The sequence below is a fragment of the Ictalurus furcatus genome, chromosome 13 (assembly GCF_023375685.1).
Source record: "Ictalurus furcatus strain D&B chromosome 13, Billie_1.0, whole genome shotgun sequence".
NCBI classification, from domain to species: domain Eukaryota; kingdom Metazoa; phylum Chordata; class Actinopteri; order Siluriformes; family Ictaluridae; genus Ictalurus; species Ictalurus furcatus.
In genome coordinates this window covers 10,244,464-10,257,245 of record NC_071267.1, presented here as the reverse complement: position 1 = coordinate 10,257,245, position 12,782 = coordinate 10,244,464, and the positions used below count along the sequence as shown (strand labels likewise).

Below are 12,782 nucleotides of genomic sequence, written 5' to 3'. Positions count from 1 at the left end.
ACGTTCTATGTCAAATCAAAAGGAAATGTGGAGGAGATATTTTCAAGCCATTTTCATGCTCTGGCAATGACTCACTGACCCCAAATACACTCCCATCAAGTGATATTTAGCAAGATTCCTGACAATCCTTCCAAACTTTTCCTCACCAAACACAGCTTGATTTAGGAGGCCATCAGCTCTAGCGCACGAGTGTTAACTCAATGTTGTGTTTACTATGCTGCATAATCACACTTTGTCCCTTTAGATTCTGCTAAAGTCAGTGTTTTTAGACATACTCAAAAGTAAACAATCTGTTTTCTCCTCGGACTTGTCTGTAAATGTATTGCATAAGCTGACCATAAGGCAGAGGACTTCAGTTTACATTACCTCTGCGGGGAGACGAGCATGTTTTATTGAGACAAACAGCAGCTGTATTTGGACCCACCCTTTTCTCTAGAGATCAAATGAACGTGGCCTCTTGCTGCTCTGTTTTGACTCGTCATGATTTATGTGGCTCCACCGAGCCACCTACAAAGGTGTCTGAGGGGGGACTGTGCCGCTCTGCAGCTGTCCTCACTGCTGAGACCCCCATCCTGTAACACTCCCATGACCTACTCTTCGGGTTTGATTATTAGACCTGCAGGCTTTTAAATAAGCAACGGAGCTCTGAGATTTTACAATGTTTCCCGTAAGGTAATTACAAGCTCTCTGTAATCTGAAAAGTCATCAGTATCTGTGTGTATATATATATACACTCAGACACAATTTGTCTGTTCTTTGAGCAACATTTGGTACATTTATCCGCTTGTATATTTTTTATCAGATGGGGTCAGTATGGGATTAACTTAGTTGATAAAAGTGGACAGGTAGAGGTCAGGTGTCTCTAGTTACACTATCCAGTCCAGTCTAACCCCAACAGGTGGAAGGAAAAAACACTCACACTTTCCTTGGCTGTTGCTGGACAGCAGTTAGGCTTGGGGGAGGGTACACAGCGTTTGTGCCCAGCACAATGCAGGCAGAGTGTCTGTCATGATTGAAACCAGGGCCCACACTCTTGGCAGGTCACATGCTTAGATACTGAACAAGTCACACAAGCGTCAGCACACACACATATACACACACACCATTTCCCATCTCAACGCACACTGGCACTACACACTGTCCCTCTCGTAGCCTCTAGGCTGACCTCCGTTGATAGGACAGAGCTGCTCAGTACTATCAAGGTTCCCCTTTAGAATGAAGTGGTCCTGTCAGCCTGCTCCCTCTACATCACAGCACCAATGAGCCAAGTGCTTTGACTAGGCATGAGTAAAAATACAAATGGCACCATTCAGCAATGGCCAGGATCATGTCTGCTGCACAACCTTAAGGCACAGTAGGATTTTGGGTCCAATTACGCATCTGTTGCAGCCCCTGCCTACACATATACAAGATTGGTGTGCACAATGCAATAGGCCAATTTCCCAAATATTTACACAGACACACGCTTCAGAGACATCCTCTTAGTAAAGATATTATTCAGTCTGTTTGTTTTCTATCAGTCATAACTTCAATCTAAGAGTGAATCCGTTTGTTTCCCCTCTTTAATTTGCTTGTTTGTAGGTTTGACTCCATAGTTTTATCTCAGTTCCTGGGAGTTGCAGTGTTTTGGTATAGTTTTGTCCATTTGTTATGTTTCTAGTGAATCATGGGAAGTTTCCGAAGCAGGAGGACTCGTATGCATTTGAGGAGGACAGCAGCAGCGAAAGCCTGTCTCCTGAACAGCCTCTTAGTGATGAGTCCCAGAGCTCAGCCGGGCCTTTGGCAGAGAGCAAGGCCAGCGGTGGCATTCCATCCCCCTCACTGGCCACAGGCCCTACACAGGTGATAAACTATACTAACATACAATAATACACATTACTCAGTCTTCCCTGATTAAACTATTAGGTTATTAGAAGACTGCAAATCAACAGGATTCCACAAAATACTGCAAGTTTTACAGAAGTGTCCGAAATAGCTTTGAGAAGTCTGCCCTCTGTGGCAATAAATTAAATTGCAGTGTCCTGCTTAATTTGTTATCAGTGTATAAAAGGTGCTTACAGTGCTGACATGCCCCAACAAACTGTAAACAGTGCAATGGTCTTTACATATTTCCTGGCATGGCTCAACAGACACAATTTTCCCAAAATGCCTCAAGAGACATATTTGAATTAGAAGATTCGGTCAGTTCTCTTGCTAAGTTGTCAAACTTTTTTGTTAAGGGGTCACAAACCAGAGAATCCACTATTCAAAACCAAGAAGAAGGTCCAGCTGTGACAAACAGCCAGACAGCTCCACCCATTCCAGTCCCTGCAATAATAAAGGTAGGACAAGCATTTTCTCCAAATATTGTCTGCAAATATTACTGATAAACATGAGTGCAAACATTTTATCGCCAAGTATATGTTATACCAGTTATACCAATAGCTGGTGCAGTACAGTCTACATCCAAGAGAATGCAAAGACATGTACAATCACTTAATATGGGCATTATTTGATCTGCAAATTCCATGTACTGTATCTACCATTAAGTAACCCAATAATAAATAATGATAACTTCAAATGATAAACATCTCACTATATTTTTATTTGCCCTTGGTGACCATGAACTAGTCCAAACCATCAGACAAAAATCGCCATAAGAAGCCCAAAGATGTTAAGCCAAAGGTGAAAAAGCTGAAGTACCACCAGTACATTCCGCCTGACCAGAAAGCAGAAAAGTCTCCTCCTCCAATGGACTCAGCCTACGCTCGGCTACTGCAGCAGCAGCAGCTATTCCTGCAACTGCAGATTCTCAGCCAGCAGAAGCACCAGCAGCAGAATCACTCACACCAGTCCCAGTGTCCACAAAGCCAGAGCTTTAGCTACCAGCCCGTACACCAGCATTTGTCAAACAAGTGAGTCTTACATATGTATATATATAGATATAATTTCAAATTTCAGATTTGGTCAGGATATTCCAAATTCAGTCCTATTATTATGGATGAAACTTTTGTCTGACTTTTGTTTGACTGTGGGAATATCTTTCAGGCAGACCAGTGAACAGCAAACGCCATGTAGTTCCAGTGCTGCCACCAGTACAGAAAACAGCAACTCCTCATCTCCTGTAAAGACCACATACTGCAGCACATCCAACATGACTCCAGTCAGACCAGGGCCTCTGCCTGCTAACCTTGATGATCTAAAGGTACTGAATGCACTTATCTGGAGACATTTTACACAACTCTATGTACAGTATCTTCATAGGGTAAAGTTATACCATTGTAGTCTTTACAGATATAGAAAGAGAAGTGAAGAACTTGGATCGTCACTTGTACTGAGTAAATTTTCCTGTTTTTTCCTGGCAACAGGTGTCTGAGCTTCGTCAGCAGCTGAGAATACGAGGTCTCCCAGTGTCGGGCACGAAGACTGCCCTCATAGAAAGGCTGAGGCCCTATAAAGACTCTAGCTCTGCTTCTCCCTCCAGCTCTGGAGATATCACGACTGTGACCTTCCCGGTGACCCCCACTGGCTCGCTCTCCTCCTACCAATCCCCAAGTTCTTCTGGTACTGTCTCTCATGTAGGAGGGTACTACCCATTCTGCAGTACTACATCCACCCCACCCATCTCTCCTGCCTCCTCTGAGCTGTCTGTCAGCGGCTCTCTTCCTGACAGTTTTAGCGACGTCACTATGTCCTCTCCACAGTTTGGCCTGCAGCCGTCGCCGGTTCAACTGAGTGCAGAGGACAACCAGAACTTGGGGAACTGCCTGCACGGTGAACCAGGCCTGGACACTGAGAAGGACAAGATGTTGGTGGAGAAGCAGAAGGTGATTGAGGAGCTGACATGGAAGTTACACCAGGAGCAAAGGCAGGTAGAGGAGCTGCGGATGCAATTGCATAAACGAAAGCACAGTCATGGTCTGCAGGAGCCAGTGCACTTGCAGCCCCCCAGCCAGATGCAACACTTCTTTGGTGTGTCTATCAAACAGGAGCATGTAGCCTCCAGCTGTCCAATGGCCTCCAAGCAGCCAAAAAATGGGCCTCCAAACAGCTGCATGGAGCCAATGGGACACTGTGGCCTAGGTGGTGGACTTCGGAGCCTGGACATGCCCTCCTCTAGAAGTCCTTCTGGTCTCCCAGCCTATCTAAGCCCACAGTGCTCTCCTCAAGACTCACCAGTGACCAAGAACTCAAGTAGCCCACAGCCCAACAGCCTGCCCTCCTCTCCTAGCCATCCATTTCTGCTCACACCTCCCCTGGGTAGGGACAGCTGCCCTCACAATGGAGCCAGACCACATCCCATGCAGGTACACAGCCTCATAAAAAAGCTATAGTAGTTTTCTGATGTACGGCTTCAGTCCTTTTCATCAAGGAACATGGAATATAGCTGGTACGACTCGTAAGGATCTGAAACAAATTTAACAAAATATTGCTCCTTATTGCAGCTCCAGCAGAAGAATGTTGCTCAGTCTGTGAGCTGCAGCTATTCACCTGACCAGAGAAATATGCAGCCATTGTACCCAAGCAGTGAGAATAACCTAAACTCCAGAGGGTCTTCTAAGGCCAAAAGTCTAAACATGCAGCAAAAGGTTTGTAAGGAGATGAGATTAGTCCACATCATCCCACCTTCTTAACTGTATTCATGCACAAAAAGCCTTCATACACAAACTGACTGTTCTTCTGATTTTCCTTCTATCTGTGGCCACAAAACCGATCCTCCCACAGTTGTCACATATATATATATATATATATATATATATATATATATATATATATATATATATATATATATGAACATATATACATATATATGTATGTACATATATATATATATATATATATATATATATATATATATATATATATATATATATATACATACATACATATATACATATACACACAAGTCAATTATCTGTAATACCTTCTCAACAATCATGAATACACTGGTCACATGTTTTCATCAGCCCATTATTCACTGAACTGAATAAACATTGCTAGTCACAAGTTTCTCAATGTGCATGAATCTGATCATGTGGTCATATCACATGCCAAACTCACACAAGATGGTAGGACAAATCAAAGCTACCTGCTATTATTCAACATTGACAGATGATTCCAGGACAGATAGTGAGGAAAGAAATGAGCAGTTGATCCTTTTGTCCCTTGTCATGGCCAAACACATATAATGCCTGCTACACCCAAGCGTGATCTGTGAAAACTTTTCAGCCTTTATCTGGTCCCTCTTCCACATCTGAGGTATAACGTTTCACCCTATCTCCTCATATAGATGGCAATATTACATTCTCCCAGGCACATTGGCCAAAAGTCCACCTCCATCACTACCTTCTGTAGCTCAGACTCTACTGCATCTGCCATTAAACAGCCCCCATGCTATGAGGATGCAGTGAAGCAGGTAAAGGAGTCCCAAGACCAGCTGAGCCTCATTGCTTCCACCATCACTCCAGCTTCTGGCATCGCTCATACACACAGAAATCACAAACACTTTTTCTCTTCTATGCCACCCTCACAATGCACAATTCTCTGCTTTCACCTTGCATGATCAGCACCCTAATACATGAACAGTTGTGCTAAGTAGAGAGCTTCCTGGCTGATATTTGCCTAAAAATTACACCCAAAAAAAAAAAGTGTGTACCTATATTGGTCTCGATTGTCAGTTATATATACATTGCGGTGAAAAAAAATGCTTTCACAGGTAGACAGTGTGCACTTCCTGGATTTGAAATGAAATCATTGATTCAATCTGTTTTCAGGCTTTGACATGTTGTTGAGTCGAAACCAGAAAGTAAGCAAGCTGACTTGGAAAAGCATACTGGTTCTACAAGTTTAGCTTCTATCAGCATGCTAGTGGTATAGAAGAGAAACATTCAATATTTGATTTTTGGGTGGAATTCCCATTTATGAGCATTAAACAGCAGTGTCCGTACTGCAGGATAAGCCATTATGTACAGTAAAGAAATTGTTTGTCTTGCTGCAGTCATTATGCACTATTCTTCTCATGAGAAGTAAACAAGATGTACTGTACTTGAAAGTTTCAGTGGCTTAGCATAATTGTTGTGTCCAACTGTGGCAGTGACATTTTGTAAGCTTATGATAACTACAACGCAAATGCAAAGGGCCAAATTAGAGAATATGAGACCAAATGCTTGTATGATTAATGATTTATATGAGTGCACTCTTTTGTTGCAGCAGATGACCAGAAGTCAGCAAATGGACGAACTCCTTGATGTCCTTATTGAAAGCGGAGGTGAGTATACAAGTAGAAATGTATAAAAGTAGCATGCCCCTTCTAGTCCCCTATCCCCGTTCCTTAATCTAACCTGTTCTGATAAATGCTGTAATGTCCTTCCCCTCTTCCTGCACTGTCTATAACCCCCCCCCCCCCCCAAACCAAGAAATGCCAGGTAACGCCAAAGAAGAGAGGTCCCCAGTAACCAAAGTTGTGCCTCACCTTACAGTTTCGCCCAACAACACTGCCACCACTGCCACATCCATGCCAAAGTTCCACCGCCACTACAGCCACATTTCGCCCTCTGAAGTGCCATACGAGCATGCTGCAGGGCACACCGAGTGCCAACTGGAGGTGCTTCTGAGCCCAGTGTGCCGCCATGTTGACATCATCCCTGTCAAGTTGGGCACTGATGAGGGCCACCTGGAGGAAATAGGTGACTCTTTCCCAGGTCATCACCACGACGACAAGTTGCTCAGCAACAGAGACCTGATGGACACACCTCTGTCTCCCATGGCCACCAAAGTCTCGCCAGTACCCTCAGACGGCCAAGGGCTTGCCATGACATTCTCTGAGTCACCGTGGGAAAGCATGGAGTGGTTGGACTTAACTCCTCCCAGCTCAGCCACAGCATTCAGCAGCAGCATGGCTCCATCAGCACCCAGTATCTTCAACACAGAGTTCCTGGACGTGACTGACATTGGACTGAACTCAGCCATGGACCTGCATCTTGAGCACTGGTGAAGTTGACCAGAGACCCTCGTTAGTTAGAACATACAGCTAGGTATATATTGAGCAGTAACACGAAGCACTTCACATCCAAAATTTTGAATGATGTGGTTTTCCACAAGACGCACAGCCAATAGGATAAAATAAAGCTACAGGCTGACCTGTTAAAATATCAGTCAGTATGTTCTTCCTATAGTTAAAAAAACAAAAACAACCTTGTTCTGGTCCAAAACTTGAAAATCCTTTAGACTTTATATTGTGGGGAAAGAATGTGGGAAAGAATTACTGGAAGTAACAGAAACCAAACGAACCGAATCCGTTCATACTAAACATCTAAAATAAATTCAACAGCATTCACAATCCATTTGTAAATATTACACTACTGCTTCAAATGTCTTTCCTGCACGTGGTGTGTGGCAAAACACTCCTGAAGTGCTCACAAAAACAAATCACCACCACATGTATTCTAATGTGCTATTGTAAATATTCATTAATGCTCACACTGCACCTTGAGTAGTATAGTACTTTGACACACTTGGCATATATTTTTGGACAGCATGTAATTGCCTCTGTTCTATTATTTAGATATTTTTTCGGTTTCCGTCCCCATTTATATTTTTCAAATCATTTTAATTTATTTAGACAGCTGAGATACAATGTAGTTGTATCAGAATATATCGTTATCTATAATGTGAGAGTATGTCTTAGTTACAAGTCCATGGATTAAATACAAAACAAACATGCTAATCTTACAGTCAATGCATTTAGGTCAGGTCTCAACACTGACAACCCTTGATTTGTATTCCCTTAATGAATGACTACATATAAAACTTTATAAGCATGTTGTACACATCTTCAACATCTTTTATCTTTGTAAAAGAAAAAAAAACAATGTTACGTTTACATTTCGCTCACTGCTTGCCACCTATATGAAAGATTCCATCTTTGTGGCTGTTTGTAATATGACTAATAATATTGACACGTGACCCATTTGCTATCTTGGAAGACGTCACATCTCGGCTGTATTTATTCGGACATTTGGATATTTGCATAGATATATTTATACAGAAGATATTTATGAGACATTCCTTTGTTTAGGAACAGGATACAGGAGAGGCATACACTCAAGAGATTCATGACAATCGTGCTTGGCCTAGGAAAATCTGACCGCCGAGTTTTATTTTTCTACAGAGTTGCAATACTAACCGTCGCGTCCTTAAATGCACTTTTTGTGTCTTAAAAATGATCCAAACATAAATATATATTTTACTATTATGGAAAGTTTCAAACGTCACACTGGCACGTATTCATCAAAGTCATACAGCTGTCATATGAGTTAAAACATGCTGCAGTTTGAGCTCAAGTGAAAACAAAAGCACACACACATTTACACTAAATGCCCTCATGTATATGTGTGTAATTGCCAATAAAATGGAAGTTGGAATGGTACAAAATCCTTTTTATAATATAATTTTATAATATATATATATATATATATATATATATATATATATATATATATATATATATATATTTTTATAGTAATTTTTTTTTATATTTTTTTATTGACTATACAGCTAACAATTCAACAAATCATGGTTCAAATATTACATTCAGTTTTTGCTACTCTACAACCAGACACAAGCTTCCTACAGATACACTATATGTGGAAGTGAAGGTCAATGTGTCCATCCATCCATCCATCCTCTATACTGCTTAATCCTTTTCAGGGTCACGGGGAACCTGGAGCCTATCCCAGGAAGCATCGTGCACGAGGCGGGGTACACCTTGGGCAGGGTGCCAATCCATCGCAGGGCACAATCACATACACACTCACACACCAATTCATACACTATGGACACTTTGGACACGCCAATCAGCCTACCATGCATGTCTTTGGACTGGGGGAGGAAACCGGAGTACCTGGAGGAAACCCCCGCAGCACGGGGAGAACATGCAAACTCCGCACACACAGGCCCACGGTGGGAATTGAACCCCCGACCCTGGAGGTGTGAGGCGAACCACTAAGCCACTGTGCGCCCAAAGTCGATGAGTTTTTAATTTGATTTCCCTTTCTTCGCTTGTCCATGGTTGAGTCAATGATGTAGCAAGTTAGGCTAAACGTTCCGATTGCACTAACAGCACAGTTTCAGTTTCGCTTGGTTAAAGTGTTTTTGTACTATTTTAAAAAATAATAATTTTGCAATGTTACTGAAAGCTGAAATTCAATTGTTAAGGTTCAAATTCATTGAGGAATGGAATTTTTATTTTATTTTGTTGTTATTATTATTATTTTTACAAGAAAAGTGTTAATAGAGGTGGCCCGTTCTTCCCAGCAGTTGTGCAGAATGAAATGTATTATACCGTGTATTGTTTTACTGTGAACATTTGCACCCACAGTGGGACTGGCAGATACGAGACCTGTGGACATTTTTCTCTTTATTAATTCAACAGTATTTTGTGCGCGCGCAAAAGAAAAATGCATCTTTGTGTATTGTCAAACCTCGGTGTGTGATGAGTGAGAGGAAAATCGAGTTCACTGACGATTTAAACTGTGAACAGACCCCTACAAGACATTTGAATGGATGTCGTCATGTTTCGATTTGTGGAGGACTTAAGCCACTTTCCACACCAATGAACAACTTGCTGTGTTATTATTGCACACTATCCTCAGAACTCCCCACTTTTGCCTTATAAACCATTTATGTATTTTAATGTAAATGAACAGCACAGTGATAAGAGCATTCACACTGTGGCCTTATGTTAGTGCATTTAGGGCTTCATGGATCACGTAGAAGTTTCAATTTATTTACTTTCTTATTATCAGAGACAAAAAAAAGCAACAGAACCGCTTCGTCTTTGATTTTGTGGTCTGTGACGGCTTTACTTTGGCACAAATCCTCCTACACATGACAGGTTTACAGAGACGAATCTTTAGAATAGGGGGATGTAAGGAATCTTACATTGGATTTATAAATATATGTCCATTCAATGTTTTCTGGAGGATTGTATCGCTAAGAAATGTGTTGTTTTTTTTGTTTTTTTTTAAACCTCCATTATGCCAATGGACAAACTCATAACCAGACCAAGTGGCAGTCAGCCATGTTCTCCTTTTTTCCCTAATGTTCTGTAGTGCTGGATTCAAATTTTAAAGACACATTATTCATCAATTCCAGTCTTACCACACACTACTCCAGCAAACCAGATGAGTGCGAGCGAATTCCATCATTCCAGAACATCTGTCCAGTACACATGATTGCTCTGTCTTGCTGAAGAAAACAAATTTGTGTTATTTTTGTCTTCATTTTTTTTTTCTCCTGCGGAAGAAATATATAGATGTGACAAAAAGCTTTTGTACTGCTTGGCCACTGAATAGCTTTACAATGTAAACCGTCTCAGTATGTCTCCACCACTGTACTATTAAAACTTCAATAAACACCAACAAATTAAAAATTTCCAAAATTTGAGTAATAGATTTCTTTCCCTTTTTTTTTCAGTGATGAAACAGTTGTACAAATCTCAATTGTCATCTTAATTCAATTCCATTTTATTTGTATGGCACTTTTAACAATGACCACTGTCACAAAGCAGCTTTACAGAAATGTACAAGTTCTGGATAGAAATTTTACATTTATAAATTTATCCCTAATCAGCAAGTCAGAGGTGATGGTGGCAAGGAAATACTCCCTGAGACATGAGGAAGAAACCTTGAGAGGAACCAGACTCAAAAGGAGATATCAATTTTCATCTGGGTGACTCCAGAGAGTGGGATTATAAAAATTATACATCATTACTCTTCTGTAATTGTATACTACACTCAACATCCACTTTATTACGAACCAATCAGCCAATAATGGCAGCACAATAAATAAAATCATGAAAATACAGGACAAAAGCTTCAGGTAATGTTCACGTCGAAACATCAGAATGAAGAATACGTGTGACCTCTGTGACTTTGATACAGAGTCATGGTTGTTGGTAGCAGATGGGTTGGTTTGAGTATTTCAGAAATGGCTGATCTCCTGGGATTTTCACACACAACAGTCTCTAGAGTTTACACAGAATGCTGTAAAGAAACGATAAAAGACTGAGTGAGTGACAGGTCTGTGGGTGGAAACGCCTTGTAGATCAGAGGAGAATGGCCAAATTGGTTCAACCTGCCTAGAAGTGTGTAGTAAATCAAATAATCACTCTTTACAACCATGGTGAGCAGAAAAGCATCTCAGCATACACAAAACTTTGAGATGGATGAGCTACAACAGCAGATCGCATCAGTTTCCAGTCCTGTCAGTCAAGAGCAGGACTCTGAGGCTATCATGGGCACAGACTCGCCCAAACTGAACTTAGAAAAATACATTGCCTGGTCTTTTTCCAGTCTTCAACTGTCCAGTGTCAGTGAATCTGTGCCCGTGATAGCCTCAGAGTCCTGCTCTTGACTGACAGGACTGGAAACTGATGCGATCTGCTGTTGTAGCTCATCCACCACAAAGGTTTGATGTGTTGTGCATTCTGAGATGCTTTTCTGTTCACCACAGTTGTAAAGACTGCTTATTTGAGTTACTATAGACTTCCTGTCAGCTCAAATCAGTCAGATTATTCTCCTCTGATCTCTCTCATCAACAAGGTGTTTCAGACTACAGACCCTTTGTGCAGAGGATGGTTTTTCTTTTTTTGCACCATTCCGTGTAAACTCTAGAGACTTGTGCGTGAAATTCCCAGGATATCAGAAGCATCTAAAAATACTGGTATCTTGCAGCAAAAACCCTGCCATGGTTCAAGTCATCAGTATCACACTATTTCACCATTCTGATGTTTGATGCGAAGATTAACTGAAGCGGTTGACTTGTATCTGCACGATTTTGTGCATTGCGCTGCTGCCACATCATTGCGTGAGCAGATAACTGCATGAATGCGCAGGTGTTCCGAATAAAATGGACAGTAAGAATATATAATTGTGTTAATAGGAACTCGAGTATGAGTATCAGAGTCACTTCTGAATTCGTTATAGTTTTAACGTACTGTATCAAACTGAAGTTATTAACTGTTCAATGATGGAGACTCGAGTGCAATCCTAAGGCTATCCAAGGGAGAACATCCTCATGGTTTCTACATGGTGTTATGGTACCATCCACAGTAATCTCATGATCTTTAGGCTTCCCATTTGGGTCCATCCTTAACATCTCTTCAGAATTATTAGCACTGATTAAGGTTATATATTTATATCACAGCACTGTTGATTTCTCAGTTCTGATTGGTCAAGGGTGTTGATTACTTTTCTATAACAACAGAAAGACAAACCACAGGTTTATATTACTGCGATCCTTCTATTACATTATTCTTTCTACAGTAAACACTAACACAACAATCTTTAGGATGGAGGGCTTTATTTCTCTGTCACATGACAAACTTTTTCTCCTCGTCTTATTAACTTCAAGAAAGAGGACAAAATGAGCGGCTGATGAGGAAATGACTGTTTATAGCTGCTGTAAGTCATAAGAGGTACGAACTTGTTCCACGGATGTTTCACAGCATTAACGTAACTATAAACTGATAATAAAAAAAGTATGGCTTGTAGTTCTTTAATAAATACAAAATGTTAATGTTAACAAATTGCTGTGGTATAAGAGGAATAAAACACTTCCAGAAGCACTGTTATAGGAAACGAATCAACTTTGGACTGGTAACGGCCCTCTACTTCATGTCCAAGGGCCCCAACGTTGATTATTTTCTTATAACAGCATGTCCCGTTGTGTTTTATTCCTTACATAGACTTCAGTTGTCTTCATTCATCTTTAATAACCGTTTTACACAGGTCAGGGTCAAG

General features: G+C 41.0%; 1 protein-coding gene across 9 annotated transcripts in view; it reads left to right on the top strand.

Annotated features, from left to right (window-relative positions):
• myocd (myocardin) overlaps positions 1 to 7,875 on the top strand; it is a 103,341-nt gene extending 95,466 nt beyond the window's left edge. For 3 of the 9 annotated variants that reach the window (XM_053639117.1, XM_053639116.1, XM_053639124.1), the window contains 9 exons: positions 1,661 to 1,842; positions 2,220 to 2,321; positions 2,611 to 2,894; positions 3,028 to 3,184; positions 3,348 to 4,286; positions 4,425 to 4,568; positions 5,270 to 5,395; positions 6,190 to 6,247; positions 6,396 to 7,875. In XM_053639117.1, coding sequence (XP_053495092.1) covers positions 1,661 to 1,842; positions 2,220 to 2,321; positions 2,611 to 2,894; positions 3,028 to 3,184; positions 3,348 to 4,286; positions 4,425 to 4,568; positions 5,270 to 5,395; positions 6,190 to 6,247; positions 6,396 to 6,973 — 2,570 coding nt within the window. In that variant the 3' untranslated portion in view covers positions 6,974 to 7,875. The remainder of the gene's footprint in view (positions 1 to 1,660; positions 1,843 to 2,219; positions 2,322 to 2,610; positions 2,895 to 3,027; positions 3,185 to 3,347; positions 4,287 to 4,424; positions 4,569 to 5,269; positions 5,396 to 6,189; positions 6,248 to 6,395) is intronic. The other 6 variants (XM_053639118.1, XM_053639119.1, XM_053639123.1 and 3 more) reach the window with 6 other exon arrangements.
• The last annotated feature ends 4,907 nt before the right edge of the window (positions 7,876 to 12,782 follow it).